The sequence below is a fragment of the Condylostylus longicornis genome, unplaced genomic scaffold (genome assembly GCF_029603195.1).
Source record: "Condylostylus longicornis isolate FDR11 unplaced genomic scaffold, ASM2960319v2 ptg000023l, whole genome shotgun sequence".
Classification (NCBI taxonomy): Eukaryota; Metazoa; Arthropoda; class Insecta; order Diptera; family Dolichopodidae; genus Condylostylus; species Condylostylus longicornis.
The window spans coordinates 1,760,503-1,775,513 of NW_026577992.1; the positions used below are offsets into that span (position 1 = coordinate 1,760,503).

At 23.5% G+C, this 15,011-nt stretch overlaps 1 protein-coding gene across 1 annotated transcript in view; it reads right to left on the reverse strand.

Annotated features, from left to right (window-relative positions):
• LOC129606992 (B-cell receptor CD22) overlaps positions 1-15,011 on the reverse strand; it is a 122,282-nt gene that overhangs the window by 69,681 nt on the left and 37,590 nt on the right. The window contains exon 9 of the mRNA XM_055517664.1: positions 13,430-13,568. Within this exon, the coding sequence (XP_055373639.1) occupies positions 13,430-13,568 (139 nt within the window). The remainder of the gene's footprint in view (positions 1-13,429; positions 13,569-15,011) is intronic.

Consider the following 15,011-nt stretch of genomic DNA (forward strand, 5'->3'; position numbering starts at 1 on the left):
CATTGTCAAACAATAAGAAATATTGTTGTGTGTAATTCTATAGATATATGTATATTTAATACTCATATTTTATACAATTTTAATTTTGGTACATTCGATATTCTTATCTTGTTAACGGTTAGCATTAGAAGTATGTTTTGCGTATGTTTTTGGGCGATGTTTTGCCTTTAGAACTTGTTGTATATTACATTTGAATAATGAATTTTTTAAATAATGAATACAACTCAAAAAACTAAAATTTTTGATATACGTAGTTTGTGTTTATCAAATTCCAATTATTAAATAATACTTAAGTAAAATCATTATTAAAATCTTGCTTTGGTATTGAAAAATAAACTATAACGATAAATAGAAGTTAGACGACAAATGAAAAAGTTTCGTTTAATTAAAAATCAAGTTTTAAAATAAATGGCAAATATCATAAATCTCTTCTATTCCAGCATTAAATTTGACAATTAAATTCAAGTTGAATGATAACGTACACCTAGCAAAAATGTTCATTTTAGAATCTAATTTCGCGTAAAAATTATGAAAATTGAAATAACATTGTTTCGGAGACTAAAACTGTTTTTGTACAGTTGCTTTAATCAAAACTAGTACTTGTTATAGATCTTTGAGTTTTACATGTAGTGCCATCTTATACATGCCGTCTTTTTTGCTCACCAAGTAAGAAAAAAGTGAATAAATTGCGTCGCAGTCGCAAAATATACTTTTCGAATGAGAAGAAAGATGGGATATACTTTTCAAGTGTGTATTTCGATTTTTTTAAAGATATACAAAATTTTGTCCCATTATTTAGTCACCTTGTTTTGGAAAATTATGTATAATTTGAAGTTAGGTATTTATAAGTAGAATATTAGGTATTTATAAGGAAAAAATGTGCAAATCTAATTTAAAAGTGAGAATCTTATTGGTAAAAAATGACAAATAATGGGTGAAAAATGGGAATTCTTACGTAAAATAACCACAAAAAATAATTAATGATTAAAGAAGTAAGATATGCAGAATAAGGCCAGATGTTTCTAATAGACGTTGTGATAAACTATTTTTCTTTTTTATAATACTTAAAATGCAACATTGTTTTCCTTATAAAAAATTTTAAAATTCGCTTCTTCTTAATTGTAATATTAAAATACATATTTTTTTTTTGCTTATTTTACGATTTAGTACTTATGTGAATAAATTTGACAAAATAAAATAAGTGTAGGTACAAATATGTGTGACATAAATATAGGTGTTTTCACACATATCAAAATATTTTAACTGATTTTTCTTGAAAAAAGCATTTTGTATCATACTAAATTCTTCTTTATTTCAGTTAGAACTAAAGAATTTTAAGACAACAATTAAAATTTTACTTGATTATCTAGTAATTGTATATGGTTCTTAATTCTAGAATTAAATGGAAGTTATTTAAAAACTACGTATTCTTTTATTAAAAAAACTCATGTACATCTAATGGACTGACGATTAATAAATATTGTATGCATACTTTTGCAAATTACGAAAAGAAATACGGCTTAGTCTTTGGTAAGGAGTTAATTTTCAATATGATAAACATAAGTTATTTACAAAATAGTAAGCAAATTGTTCTTTTGCAAATATCAAAATTAAATTCTGTTATGGGTATAGATTACAAGATTCTCTTTATCTAAATATCAAAAGCAAAGTTTCCTAACCCTTACTTTTGCCACAACATGTCGGTTAGGCAACTTTTTTACTGGAAAAAATTAAATTTTTGGCTTAGGCCAAAAAAAAAAATCAAATATAGGAAAATCAAATTTAAATTTAGGATCAAAATTTATAAACATTTCTAACAAAAAAGCAAAAATTTCTTCTGAGCCCCTTTCTTCCTATTTATTTTGTAATATCATATAAAATATTTCAACAAATTTATAAGAATAAATATTTTTTTTTTACCAAAAGTTTAAAATTTTATTCTTCGCTTTATAAATTATAGGGGAAAATTGTATATTGATATTTCTACAAAACATCTTCCAAATTATGCTTAGTAATTAGAATGATTAAATTAATAAAGTGAAAATAATGAGAATAAACTATTGTTATTATTAAAATTACCATAGTCTACTTTTGGGGGCGTAAAATTTACTCATAAATTTATCTATTAGTACATTATTATTTTATTTTCTTTAATTTATGCATTGGAGTAAATTATGACATGCAAAAAAGCGTACAACAGGGTAAGTGTAGCGAAGCAAAATAAAAAGAAAGTAGATGTACAGCTCCAAAAGAAGAACAACAAGAAAAAATGCAGGAGATAATAAAAGTATATGGAGAAATTTGAGAGAGAAAATTGCATAGCAACATTTTTTTTTTTTTACTTTTGTTATTCATTTTTATTTTTTTTTTGTATGGTTGCTCGTCTTTTTTTCTTTTTATGCATATATGAAAATTTGCATTAAGGATAATATGTTAGCAAATAATAAATTGTTGGCAAAAAGAAGAAAAAATCAAGGAGCGGAAAAAAATACAAGAAAAAAAAGTTTATTTATTTTTTTCTTCCTTTCTGCTTCAGTTTTTTATTATTTGCTGTACATAAAGTAATTGAAGGAATTAAACTTGTTTAATTTTAGGAAGAAATGGGGAAAAAAAATAATAAGGAAAATATTCTTTCAAGAAATAAAATATTACAGTTACTTTATTTTCCTGTTATTTTCACATTATATTTCATTTTAATTGCAAAAAGATTTTAATTTTTTTTTTTTTGCTTGGTAAATAATAAGAATTTTTAACGCGGTTTTTCTTTTTTAAATTAAATAATGCGTTATTGTGTAACAGTATGTAAATGTAATATAATGTAAAATATATGAACATAAAAAAATTCTAAAAATTATAAAAAACGAAATTTAATTTATTTCTAGAATTTCAAGAAATTAACATTATAATGATATTTTGGTGTAGTTATGTATCATGTATGTAGCTATGTAGAAGTATATACATTATTTACATGTATATATTGTGTGTACATGTATATGTAGTAACCAAAAATTTATTTTATTAATAAATATTCAAAAAATGCTGAAAATTTTTATTTTAAATTATATAAGCAATCATACAACTATGATGTTATGATTGTATTCATTTTATCTTTGCTTTATGCATGAAAACTACTCAAAATGCTGACGTTATTATAAGTAAAAATGTAAGCAAGTTATAAGCAGTTTTAAAAATGAACAATTAATAATAAATTTGTATTTATTTTAAAGCTTTTGAATAACTTACTAATTAAATTTTTGGAATTCCCGAAAAAGAAACCAAATTAATGAAAATACAGTATAGGTTCTGATTTAGAAATAAAATAATTGTTTTACTTGAATATGGAAAAATATCGGTATAATTTTTTATTCTAGTTCTATTTTTAGTTAAATCTGAAAATTCTACCATTGCAAAGCGTTATGAGAAAAAACTTATTTTAAATATAACGATACACTTAAAATAATATTGAACACTTGAATTTCCCTGAATTTTTTTAAAAATTTTAAATCGAATTTTATTTTAAATTGATGACAATAATAATTGTCAATGCCAAATTAAATGTTTAATTCTTTTTGGACACAGGATGCTTTAAAGTTACTCATGTATATTAAATTTTCAGAATATAAAGATCTTCACTGGTTATTTCATTGGACAATGTTTAAATTAAAGTTTACTTGATGTTTAAGCTATATGAAAGTACCTTCATAACAGTTACGTACATAAATACTTGCAAATACGGGCCAAATTTTTGTATACATATACAGAAACATTGAAATATATTTTTAAAATATTTTAATGCTTAATTTCTCTAGACTTTTCAATGGAGAACAAGAAAGAAAAAAAAACAGTAGTTTTATTTGTGTAAGTAATTTTGGTTGATTACTCGAAAACAAAAATCATATATAAAATAAATAAAATCCTTATTCTTTTTTTTTTTGAAGAATAAAAACTAAATCCATTAGAATAAAATATTATAGATATATAACTAGGAAAAAATATAATATATGCAAGTATATGAGTGTATTCTTTTATTTAAGTTTTAAAGTTTTAGTTATTTCTTTTCGGATAAAATCTCTCCCATTATTAAAAATATTATTCAAATAATAGTATTCGCCCATAATAATATGTGGGTAAGTACTACAATATAAAATTATATAATCCTCAATGTGGTAAAAGTTAACATACATAATATAATTTAAAGTATTTATATTATGCAATTACATAATAATATACAGACGAAAATTCAATAAAAACTCATATTAATTCCATATAGTTAGATTATTTTGAATGCTATGCTTTACCATGGGAACAGCAATAGCGGTAATGCATTCAATATAAATTTTCATTTTTTAGTTAATTTAGCTTTTAAAGTGTTATATTTGGATATGCCTCAAAATTAGCTCTATTTAAATCAACTGTGCGATTTTACTCGATTTTATAGAGCTAACTATAACAAAACTTCAATAAAATTACTACTCAGTTTTAAGTTTTAACAAATATGCCATATTAAGTGTTATACCAAAAGTAAAAAATAACAAATGCGTCCTACATGTTTTGTCAAAAAATTTTAAACAATTTCATTATACAAAAGCTTGAAGTTCCCCTAATAAGTCTAAAGATTATAAACACTGTGTAGGCAGAATATGTAGAATTCATCCTTCGTATTTTGCTTATTACACCAAATCCATTTACATTCTAATTCATTCACATAATATGCTCTCTCTCTCTCTCTCATGAATAGTCTTATAAATGCACAAACTAATCTGTAATATCCTTAAAATATGGTTTTTATTTGGATAAAAGTACAACTTACTTTAACAATAAGAACTATTTTATAGTTTTATAAAAGGATTTAAGATTTTTTTTTCCAAAAACAAAAAAAAATAAAAATTATTCAGCCATAATGTACTCTTTGGACATTCAAAGCATGAACAACAAAAAATAAAAAGAAAAATAAATAAATAAAAATAAACAAAAAAATCTAGGGTAGTTGGTTTGGTTTTCTTTTTTGAGGGAAATTTCAATTCTGTGTTTAAAATTAATTTTAATTTTTCTGTTTTTGTTCTTTTTTTTTTTAAATTTTACCATAAAAACATCTTAAAAATACAAGAACAAAAATGAAAATTTTACCAAAAAAAAAACTAGCTATGATTTTGTTTTTTTTGTAAAATGTTAAGCTTTATTTTATTTTATAGCATAGATTTTTATTGATACAAGAAATTTAAACATTTAAAAAGATAAAAAATACAAAAAAAGGACATTCTTGAATATTGAAAAGAAGAGTAAAATATACCAACAAATTTTTTATGGTCAATCTAATATTGTCAACTAAGACAATATACATCCTTAATCTATGCAATATATACATACATTTATGTACATACCTATGTAAAATTGTCAAGTCAAGTTGTTATTATATTGTTGCTGTTGTTATAAGATTTACTTCTTTATTATGGTTTTTGAGGTTCTTCTTTTTTATTTATTATTTGTCTTATGTTATTTTTTATTATAACTATAATTTAAAATCTATCATATATATGTATATATACATATTACGTATAATAAATATTGCACAAGAGTAAAAATATAATTTCTGTCAAATGCATATTATTTGTATAGTTTTATGGAATATTCAAATAAAAATCTACATGAAAATTTTATTTTTTGTAAAATATTAGAAGAAATATTTTATAATATTAAGTTGAAAATATTCAAGAAAGCCCACTCTTTATTTTGACTTGCAATATATTTTATAGAAAAGGAATTTAATTGTACAACACACAATGATTGGATTATTATAATAGCATAATAAAACTATTTTACGGTCAGTAATTTTCAAGTACTATGTTTTTGTTATATTCTACATACTTAAAAATTTAATTCTATATGAAAATGGAAGTACTAAATTGTATTTCGAATTAAATGTATTGGTACAGGTACATGAAAAAATTAGAGAAATTAGAAAAAAATTTGCATTTGAGCTCAAAAAATGTTGAACAAATAAAATTTTATATTTATTATCACCATTTAAGCTGCTAATTTGAAAGGATTTGTAGAATCAAATTAAAATCGAAAATTTATAAAAAAAATTATATATTCGGCGGTAAAAATTTCAAAATGGTTTAGGACACGAATTACAAATACAGCAACAAATCTGCATTTGAAATATAATTCCCCATCTCTTAAATCTGGAATTTAATTAAGCAATTTAAAGCAAACCAATTTATTTTCCATTCATCCAGAAAGTGTTATAAAATTTTCAGCTTGGACCAAAATAATTTTTTTTTTTAAATTTTAATAAAATTTTCATTTAGAATGTTATATTTTCTTAGGATTCTGGGAAAAATATCTTTTTATAACATAAATTTGATGTTTAGGTGCTCCATAATCTTTCTATTTACCCGAACTACAAACGTTTCTGCTTATATATTAAAAATTTTCGGAATCCTGTTTAAAATCTTCCAAACTTTCTTATTTCATACATTTTACAATAATAATAATTAACTCTTTCTATATGAATCTAATTCGGAATTTGCTTATCTAATAAAAATGTAATGAGCTGGGACAGTATTAAATACGAGTATACTTAGATAGATTAACGTAATGATGCATAATTTTTTCTATCATAAGATTAAATTTTCATTGGTACACAATATTATTTACAGTCCGTTAATGTACATAGTTTTACAAAAACGACAAAATCCGTAACATGTTTGTATGTATAATCTGTACAAATATTGTTCAGTAAATTTACGAATATACAAAATGATAAATTTTTTCTTTTTGTACACCTTACCATTTTACCAAAAAAAGAGATGATAAAAATTTTGTGGAAAATTTCAGGAAAAATTTATGTTCAATAAAATAAAATTCGGTGTCTGTTTTGAACAACACATTGTCAATTAATTTATTAAAAATTATTGTCTTATGAATACAATAGCTTGTAATCGAAGAAATATCATAAATTTTAATATTTCAATAGATAAACTTATTGAGTCCATGACTGTATTTGTAAATATGGATTTGCAAATATTGAGAAAATATGAGTGTGTGTTGTTTAAATTTGGAAAACTATGAAAATAATTTTTATTTAGAAAATTATTTTTGCAATTTCAAATTTTTCATTTAGTAAAGTAAAAATTATAATGCCAAATTAAATTGGCTCGAAAATTATTTTAATTTTAATTTAGTAATTATTTTTATAGAAATTTTTAAAAACTGCTCATAATAACATAAGGAATCGCAACAGAAGTAATAGAACATCAAAATGATAAAATTTAGGTAGAGTTAAAATTTAGGTAGAGAGAATGGAGTTAGAGTTAAAATTTAGGTTACTGTTAAAATTTAGGTAGAGAGAATGAAAAATGCATACTTCGAAATACAAGTAGATTTATTTTGAATGCGTGGCAATAAAAACTTATCAGCTTCGCGATAAATATCAAAAATTAATAAATTTAAAGATTTTTCTATTAAAATTTTTATGAATGAATTTAATATTATTATAATACTTCAGTTTCAATTTCAGTGAGTCGAACTGGTTAAGAGAAATTGTGAGAATTCGTGTAATATTCTACGCGCAATTTTGCATCATGTTCTGATACAATTTTCCTTACCGAATGTTGTTTTATTTTGCTGAAATAAAATTTTAGAGAAATGCCAAAAATATTTTTTTGCTTGAGAAAATTGAGAAAATTTGAAGGAAATTGAGCGAAATTAAATCAGAACCACATTCCCGAATTCAATTAAAATTTTAATTTCAATGGAATCCATGAATAAATATTTTTTGCGATTGGACCAAATTAAAGTATGAGCTAATGTACAAAATGACAATTGAACTATAGTTCTTGAGTAAGCGAATAATGTTCTTGAATATTTCTCGTATTCGATACAAAATATGAGCATTTATGCTCGATAATATCATTTTTATGTTCAAAATAGTTCATCACATTCATAAAGTAGTCAAAAACTGAATACAAATAAAAATTTCCATTTCAAAGCAAAAGTTTTGTTGAAAAAATAAATTTTTAGATCAGAAAAATAACGATTTGAATTTCGAATCTCGTTCATTTATAGTGTAAATCAAAATCTGTAAATTTTCTATTTGGTTAAAATTTAGCTTTGGTTTTACTTTTTCCAAATGTTTTTCTTACTATGTAAACAGTAAGTTTTTGTGTTTTTTTTTTTGCGAACGTTCATGTTTTCATATAATATAGATGTTGCATATTGCTTAGAGGTTAAAAAAAATTGCAATCAAATAACATCCTTTTAAATTTAAAAACAGAACTAAGCAAAAAATACAATATTTAAATGAAAACTTACTGGGTTTATTTTAAGTTTAAATATTTTTTAACTTTAAAAAAATTTTCGAATGCAGTATTATTCCCAATCCATGCATACATACATATTTTTGTGCACCTACTTGTATGTGTATACAAATTTTTATGTATATACAAATAAAATGTAATTTCCACATAAGAGAGTTTTAGTAATAAAATTGCCTAAGCGGAAAATTGAAATACAGATTTTTTTTTAAACTGAGAACAAAAGTTAGCAAATATTATAAAAAAACACCCAAAAAAAAAAAACAAAATTTTGAGGAAAAGATTTAATAAGATTTAAATTTAAACCCAAAATTTTTAAATACTTATACAACTCCAGGCTCGTCATGCAACACGAGGCCTATATTTTTCATTATTTTATTAGTATTGCTCTATTTAAAGTGTTTAGAAGAAAAGAAAAGTTAACGAAATTAGGATGAGCAGCGTTGACTTATTTTTTAATATTTCCATGTAAAATTTTGGTTGTTCTGTCTAAACGTTAATTTTTACACGAATATATAGATAAAGATATGTAATAGTCTGTAAAATTTTTATATTGTAGTCTGTAAATAAAATTGTAATGGGTGATGTGCCAATTTTTAAAAACTTTCTATCTGTACAGAGTAACAGCATATTTGTGTCATTTAGTACATTGGTCCAACATCCCATAATTGCACTGAATTATTATTTCGCGTATTTTGCACACCAGCAATGTTGTATGCAAATCGCAAAACATTAAGAGAAAATTTAAAACTGCTTTAAAGTTTTTTTTTTAGGTAACGTCTAACTCGAACTGAAACACTAAAAATATTCTTTGTGAATACACAGCCCTGCGTTGAGTTAGACGGAAAATTTTAGGTGAACGAGAATAGAACTTGTTAGGTGAACTGAGAATATTTACAAAAACTTGTAAATTTATATTTATCTTCAACATTTAAGCCAACAAAAGGTATTAACTGTTCTTTTTGATCTTATTATCAAATTTAATTCACTTGTAGATGAATTAAATTTTTGTATTTTTTCTTTTTGCTCAATTTTTTTTTATATTTAGTTGTACTTGTGTGGGAGTCTATTACCACAAATTTTTTTCAATTCTATTATTTCAATTTAAATCGTTCCGCAAAATAACTTGAAATAAGTAGGTAGCAGCAGTGGTAAAAAAAAACACGGACAATATTAAGAATCTGAAAAAAAGAAGACTCTTGAGAAAGCACTTTTCCTATATACGATATGCGTCGTCACTTTTTAATTATAGCCATTTAAGATCAAAATAAAGGAGAAAATTGACTAAGTTTCAGAGAAATTTAATATTGAAGAATGCGAGGAAATTGAGTTTATTCTGAAAATATTTGATAATACTTAATCAGCGTGAAAAAAATTTTATAGTATAAATTATATTGTTTGATCTAATACATTTCATTTGATTCCATTTTTGGAGGCTCTTATTTCACAATATCGTGTAAATGAGAAGTTTCTTCAAGGCTGTTTTTTAAGATCAAGTTAATTAATTGATATCTAGCTATTCTCATAAACTTTTCAATAAAAAGGATTTAGTTATATTTATCTACAGGAAAAAATTCATGTTCGAGAGGAAATAAGTACTATTAAAAATGAGCGTGCTGACAGATTTGAGGTTTCATTTTGGTAAATTGTAATAACAAGACTAAAAAATTTATAAACTAATGAACCAGTTACCATAGTAACAATTCTACCCACCGAATTAATTTTTTTTAACTTTTTGGAAAATATGCTAACAAAAACCGACGATTATCTTTGAAAAGGTAAAAAAATAATAAAAATAGTGAAAGAAAGAGTTTCTTGTTAAAAGTTATTAAGTAACTTATTTTAGTTTTTCTACATTGCTTCTATTTTAAAATATTTTTCATTTTCCTTTTCTTTCAAAATGGAATTCAAATTTTATGTAAAAACTTCGAGATTCCTAATGGGAAACAACAAAATTACAAAAAATAAAAAGAAAAACACGAGAACTAAAAATTTTAAATGGACTGTAAGTTAGTTATAATGACCTGGTATTTTTCTTTCCCTTTACTATGCCATTACATTTTTATTCTATAGTTGAAAAGTAAAAAGGATTTTATTACATTATTATTAGCAATAGTTTTATATTAAAAGTGCATTATACAGGTATGCTGAATATAAAGTTCTGTATATAAATTTGTATATTTTATAACAATAGCATTCTAATGTAATATGAAAATGCATTTGTGGGAATAATAAAAACATAATCTGAGAAAATAAAATAAAATGTATTAAAAATTGGAGAAATAATAATAATTGTAATAATAATTTTGGTTTTTGTTTTTTTTTGGGAAATTTTTATTTATTCATCGAAAGTTTTAATGTTTAAAAGAAATTTCATTATGCAATTTATTTCATTTCAGTTATTTATTGATCCTTAATGTTTAAATTTTTTTGTTTTATTTTATTTTTGCTCTCGTCTTTTCGTAATGTTTTCTTCGATATTTTATTACTTAATTAGAAAATTTTAAAACTTTTATTTTGAAATTATTTCAATATTTTCTCAATTCTACAAGTAATAGCTATATTGGAGTTCATTTTTTGATGTTAAATTTTCACGAGAACAATAACATTTAATTAATATTAATACAAAGGATATTACAGACACATTTCAATCAAAACGTAACTATATGGTTGATTAAGTAAAGTTGGAGCCAACTTTTCTCTTCAACAAATGAAAATACTGTTTTTACCCACAATCCACGACATTATCTTAATTGTTTTTATTCATATACCAAAACACATCGACTTATTGCATACATTTAGGATCAGAAAGAGTAAAAATAAAAAAGCATTAACACAATGATGAAATTTGACGGTTAAATATGTAAGTAAGATAATAATTATACTATTTGATAGACTGGGAGGCAGTCGAGGTTGAGGTTGGGAAAAACTTTTCTTCAATGAACTAAAATTATTTATTAGTATCTAAAAGTTGCTAAGACAAATAAATTACTAATACAACTTGTAGTTGTTTAATTAATAAGTATTGTGCCTATTACATTAATAATATTAATTCAATGAAAATTTCTTCATACAACTTCAGAAGAGATGGATGACGTAATCAAAGAAATGAGTTAAAGGCAGAAAAGTTAAAAATTTTTTCTCCTCGAACTGGACTTTAATCAGTGACGTACCGCATTCTAGGCGGTCACTGTACCAACTGAGCTACAGACCGTTCTTCTGGCTTTAATTCATTCTACTGATTATGTCATCCATCTGTTCTGCAGTTTTATGAAGAAATTTTAATTGAGTTAATATTGCTAATACAAGTTCCCGTGTTAAAGAAAAAATGATATCAAAAATTTGGAAAAAAATATGCCGTAGATAATAGTAAATCTTAACGGCTATATTATTCTGCAATTTTTGCCTATATAATGTGGCGACTTAATTGTGTAATAAATTGATTTAAAGAAATCTTGATGAATAATTTAATGGCTTTGAATACTATTGAGGAGTTTTTGAGATTAATGTCTTCCTAAAATATTAATTACAATATTGACTAAACTGAATGAAATAGCAAAAAATAGATTTCAAATTTTGAAAGATCATCTTCGAAAACCTGCACAAGTCTTCTTAAGTTAAAAATCGTGAAACTGGCATATGGATAACAATTGCAGGTACAGGCGGCAAAATGCCTGTATGCGAAAAATAAATTTTTTGAAAAAAATTTTAAAATGTTGACCACAATTCAATTTTAATAATTAATGCGTCTAATTGATGACGAAATAAAAATTTAAAAATACTTGAATTTGTTTGAATGAATTTAAGAATAAATTTACGAAATATGAAATGTTAGACACTATGAAGAGATTTGGAAGTGTTTAGCCCATTAAATATTTTGTTCCTTTAATAATATTTTTCTTTCATTTCAAAATTTTCTTGATAATTAATAAGTAATTCAGTTCACTTATGGAATTATAAATTTAAATGGGATTTTCTTAATACTCTTACAATATAATTTTTTATTTGTTGATTTAAATAAATTCACTTCGTCATCAATATTATATTTTCGAGTAAGTTATGTTCTTTATGTAAACACAATACTTAATTTAGTGATATGAAGAAATAAACAACGATGGTATTTTCTTTTAATCAGATTCAAAGGATGTGATAAGACAAGGATAGTTTGTACATATAATAAATATCGTTTTAATTTATTTTATTTATTATGGATTATTTTAGTATACAATATAGCGGCATTTTACATCCAATATTCTAAACTTGCATAGAAGAAAACGAGTTTTTCATGAGCTTAAACAAATTTAAGTGACTGCTTATTTATACAATTTTATATTATAAAAAAAAAATATTACTTAAAGAAAAGCAATGAAGAGAAAATTGCTATAAAAATTTGTTGAATGAAAAAATATAAAAAAATTTCCTATAGTTGAAACCAATTTTTGATTATTTTCTACTTTGTTTTTTTCTTTTTTTAATTTTTATGTTATAGCTATCGGGCTAAAGATAAAATCGTTTCCTTTTTCAACCCTTTTCCAAGTACATATAGATTTTACGTTATAATATAAAAGTGCTAACATTATAAAATTATTTTTAAACTCAATTTTTCTTACAATTTCTTTTAAAGTACAGCAATTTTACATACGAAGAAAAAAAAATACATTCTTTCGCAATATAAACATAAGTGTGGTTTAAACATCCTTAGCTAACCATATTTGTTGAAAATATTTTTCTTATATGTATAATTTATGCGCATTCCACATAATATATACACATATGTATATACAAAAAAACATCTTCACAACCTTAGGAAGAAAAGAAAACTGAATATTTTTTGAAGAACAAAGTATTTTCGTTGCACACATTATAACTAAGTATATGCACACACAATATAACAATAATACATATATTATATATTATTTCTAAGTTTGTATATAATATGTGTAATATTAGGTAAAATATATTATGTTTAAAAAATTCAGTAAAATAACTATTCAGTTTGTTCATCATATACACGAGTATGTAGAATAGTTATACGTTAAAGTAAAATAAAAGTTCAAAAAATTAAAGGAATATAAAGGAAATTTTGTTTTTTTTTTGTGCCAAACACTTACATTGCACTTTTAATATTATACTAGAGCTTTGTGTTTCACCCTCAGTATTACTGGCACCACAGGCATATGATCCAGCACTTTCTCGTACCAATGATGTTAAATATAATGTTTCAGTATTTTCACCAGACATCCGCATATTCTGCAAAAAAAAAATAGTAAAAAATAAATATAAAAATAGATTAAGAGTAATAATTTCTCTTAAATTCATAAATAATCTTTAACATGTTGTAAAGAGGAAAATTTAACTAATCAAAAATTAGGAAGAATATTTTAATACAATATCATTTTACATATTAAATATTTACATATTATGTACTTAGAAAATATTATAATTATATAATAGAATTTTCGGAAACGGCGGCATTGCGATAAAATTAATGTACAAATAAAATATAAGAAAATTTATATTTAAGTTCCAAAATATTTCTTAGTTGAGCAAAATGTCTTAACCCCATTTTTTTTTTATTTTTTTCACAGAATACAATTGTGCAAAAACATACCTGTATTCAGGAAAGTAATAATATTTGTTTTTGTATAAATATTTAAATATTTCTGTTTTAATTTTGTAGAAGGTTCATATTCTTACTGTGATTGCAGTACACTAAGTTATCCTGGTACACAATATATCGCCGGTTAAAAAGCAGAAAGCACTAAGTGCTTTTTTTGAGAATTCGGATTTCATAGATGAATTAAATCAGAATAATATAATCTTTGTTGTGGCAAAAATCATGCAAATCCAGAATGTAGTTTATAAATCCAGAAATTAAAGAGACCAATCCCATTGCACTAATTAATTAGTTCTACAATTTTACGATATTTTCAAATTGACTTCACTCAAAACACAGTTTCCTGACTTAATGCTTTTTAACCGACGATATTATGGTACTTCTATACATATTCCATTCGACTGAATTTAAAATTACCTTTATTTTTATTCAAACAATTTTTCATTTGACTATTTTTATTATTATTTTTATTATAAAATAACGATGTCAAGAGTCATTAGTATAAAATAGATGAATAAATTTTATAGAACCACTCATATGCATGAATAATACATAAACAATTATTATGTCCATATTTTGCATTTAAAAATATTCTATACATAATATAGTTTTTTAAAAAATTTATTTTTTTTATGTATTTTTATGTAAATATTACGATTAACTTACATACTAAATAAACATTATGTATAAATAAATTTGCATGATTAAATAAAATGTTACTTTCATTTTCTAAATCAGGTACCTACTACCTGTTTGCTGATCAGAAAAATTAAAATGTTGAAAATCGACAGTCCGTATTGGTCTTACTTTAAGTTGAAAAACAAATAAAGAACCGCATGTCTTTTTAAGCTTGAAGTTAGAGGTTAATTAATATAATGAAACAATTTTAAATTCAGCTGATATTTATGCGTATCTAATAGAATTATAGATAGTATACAGATATGCTAAGTAGAAAATTTTTAAAAATGCGTTTTTTTACAACAATACTAATTTCGAACGGTCCTTTTTTTGTGGTATACTCTTCACTGACGTACGTGTTTTAGTTTCAAAGAACTTATTTCGAAAAAAATTTTAAC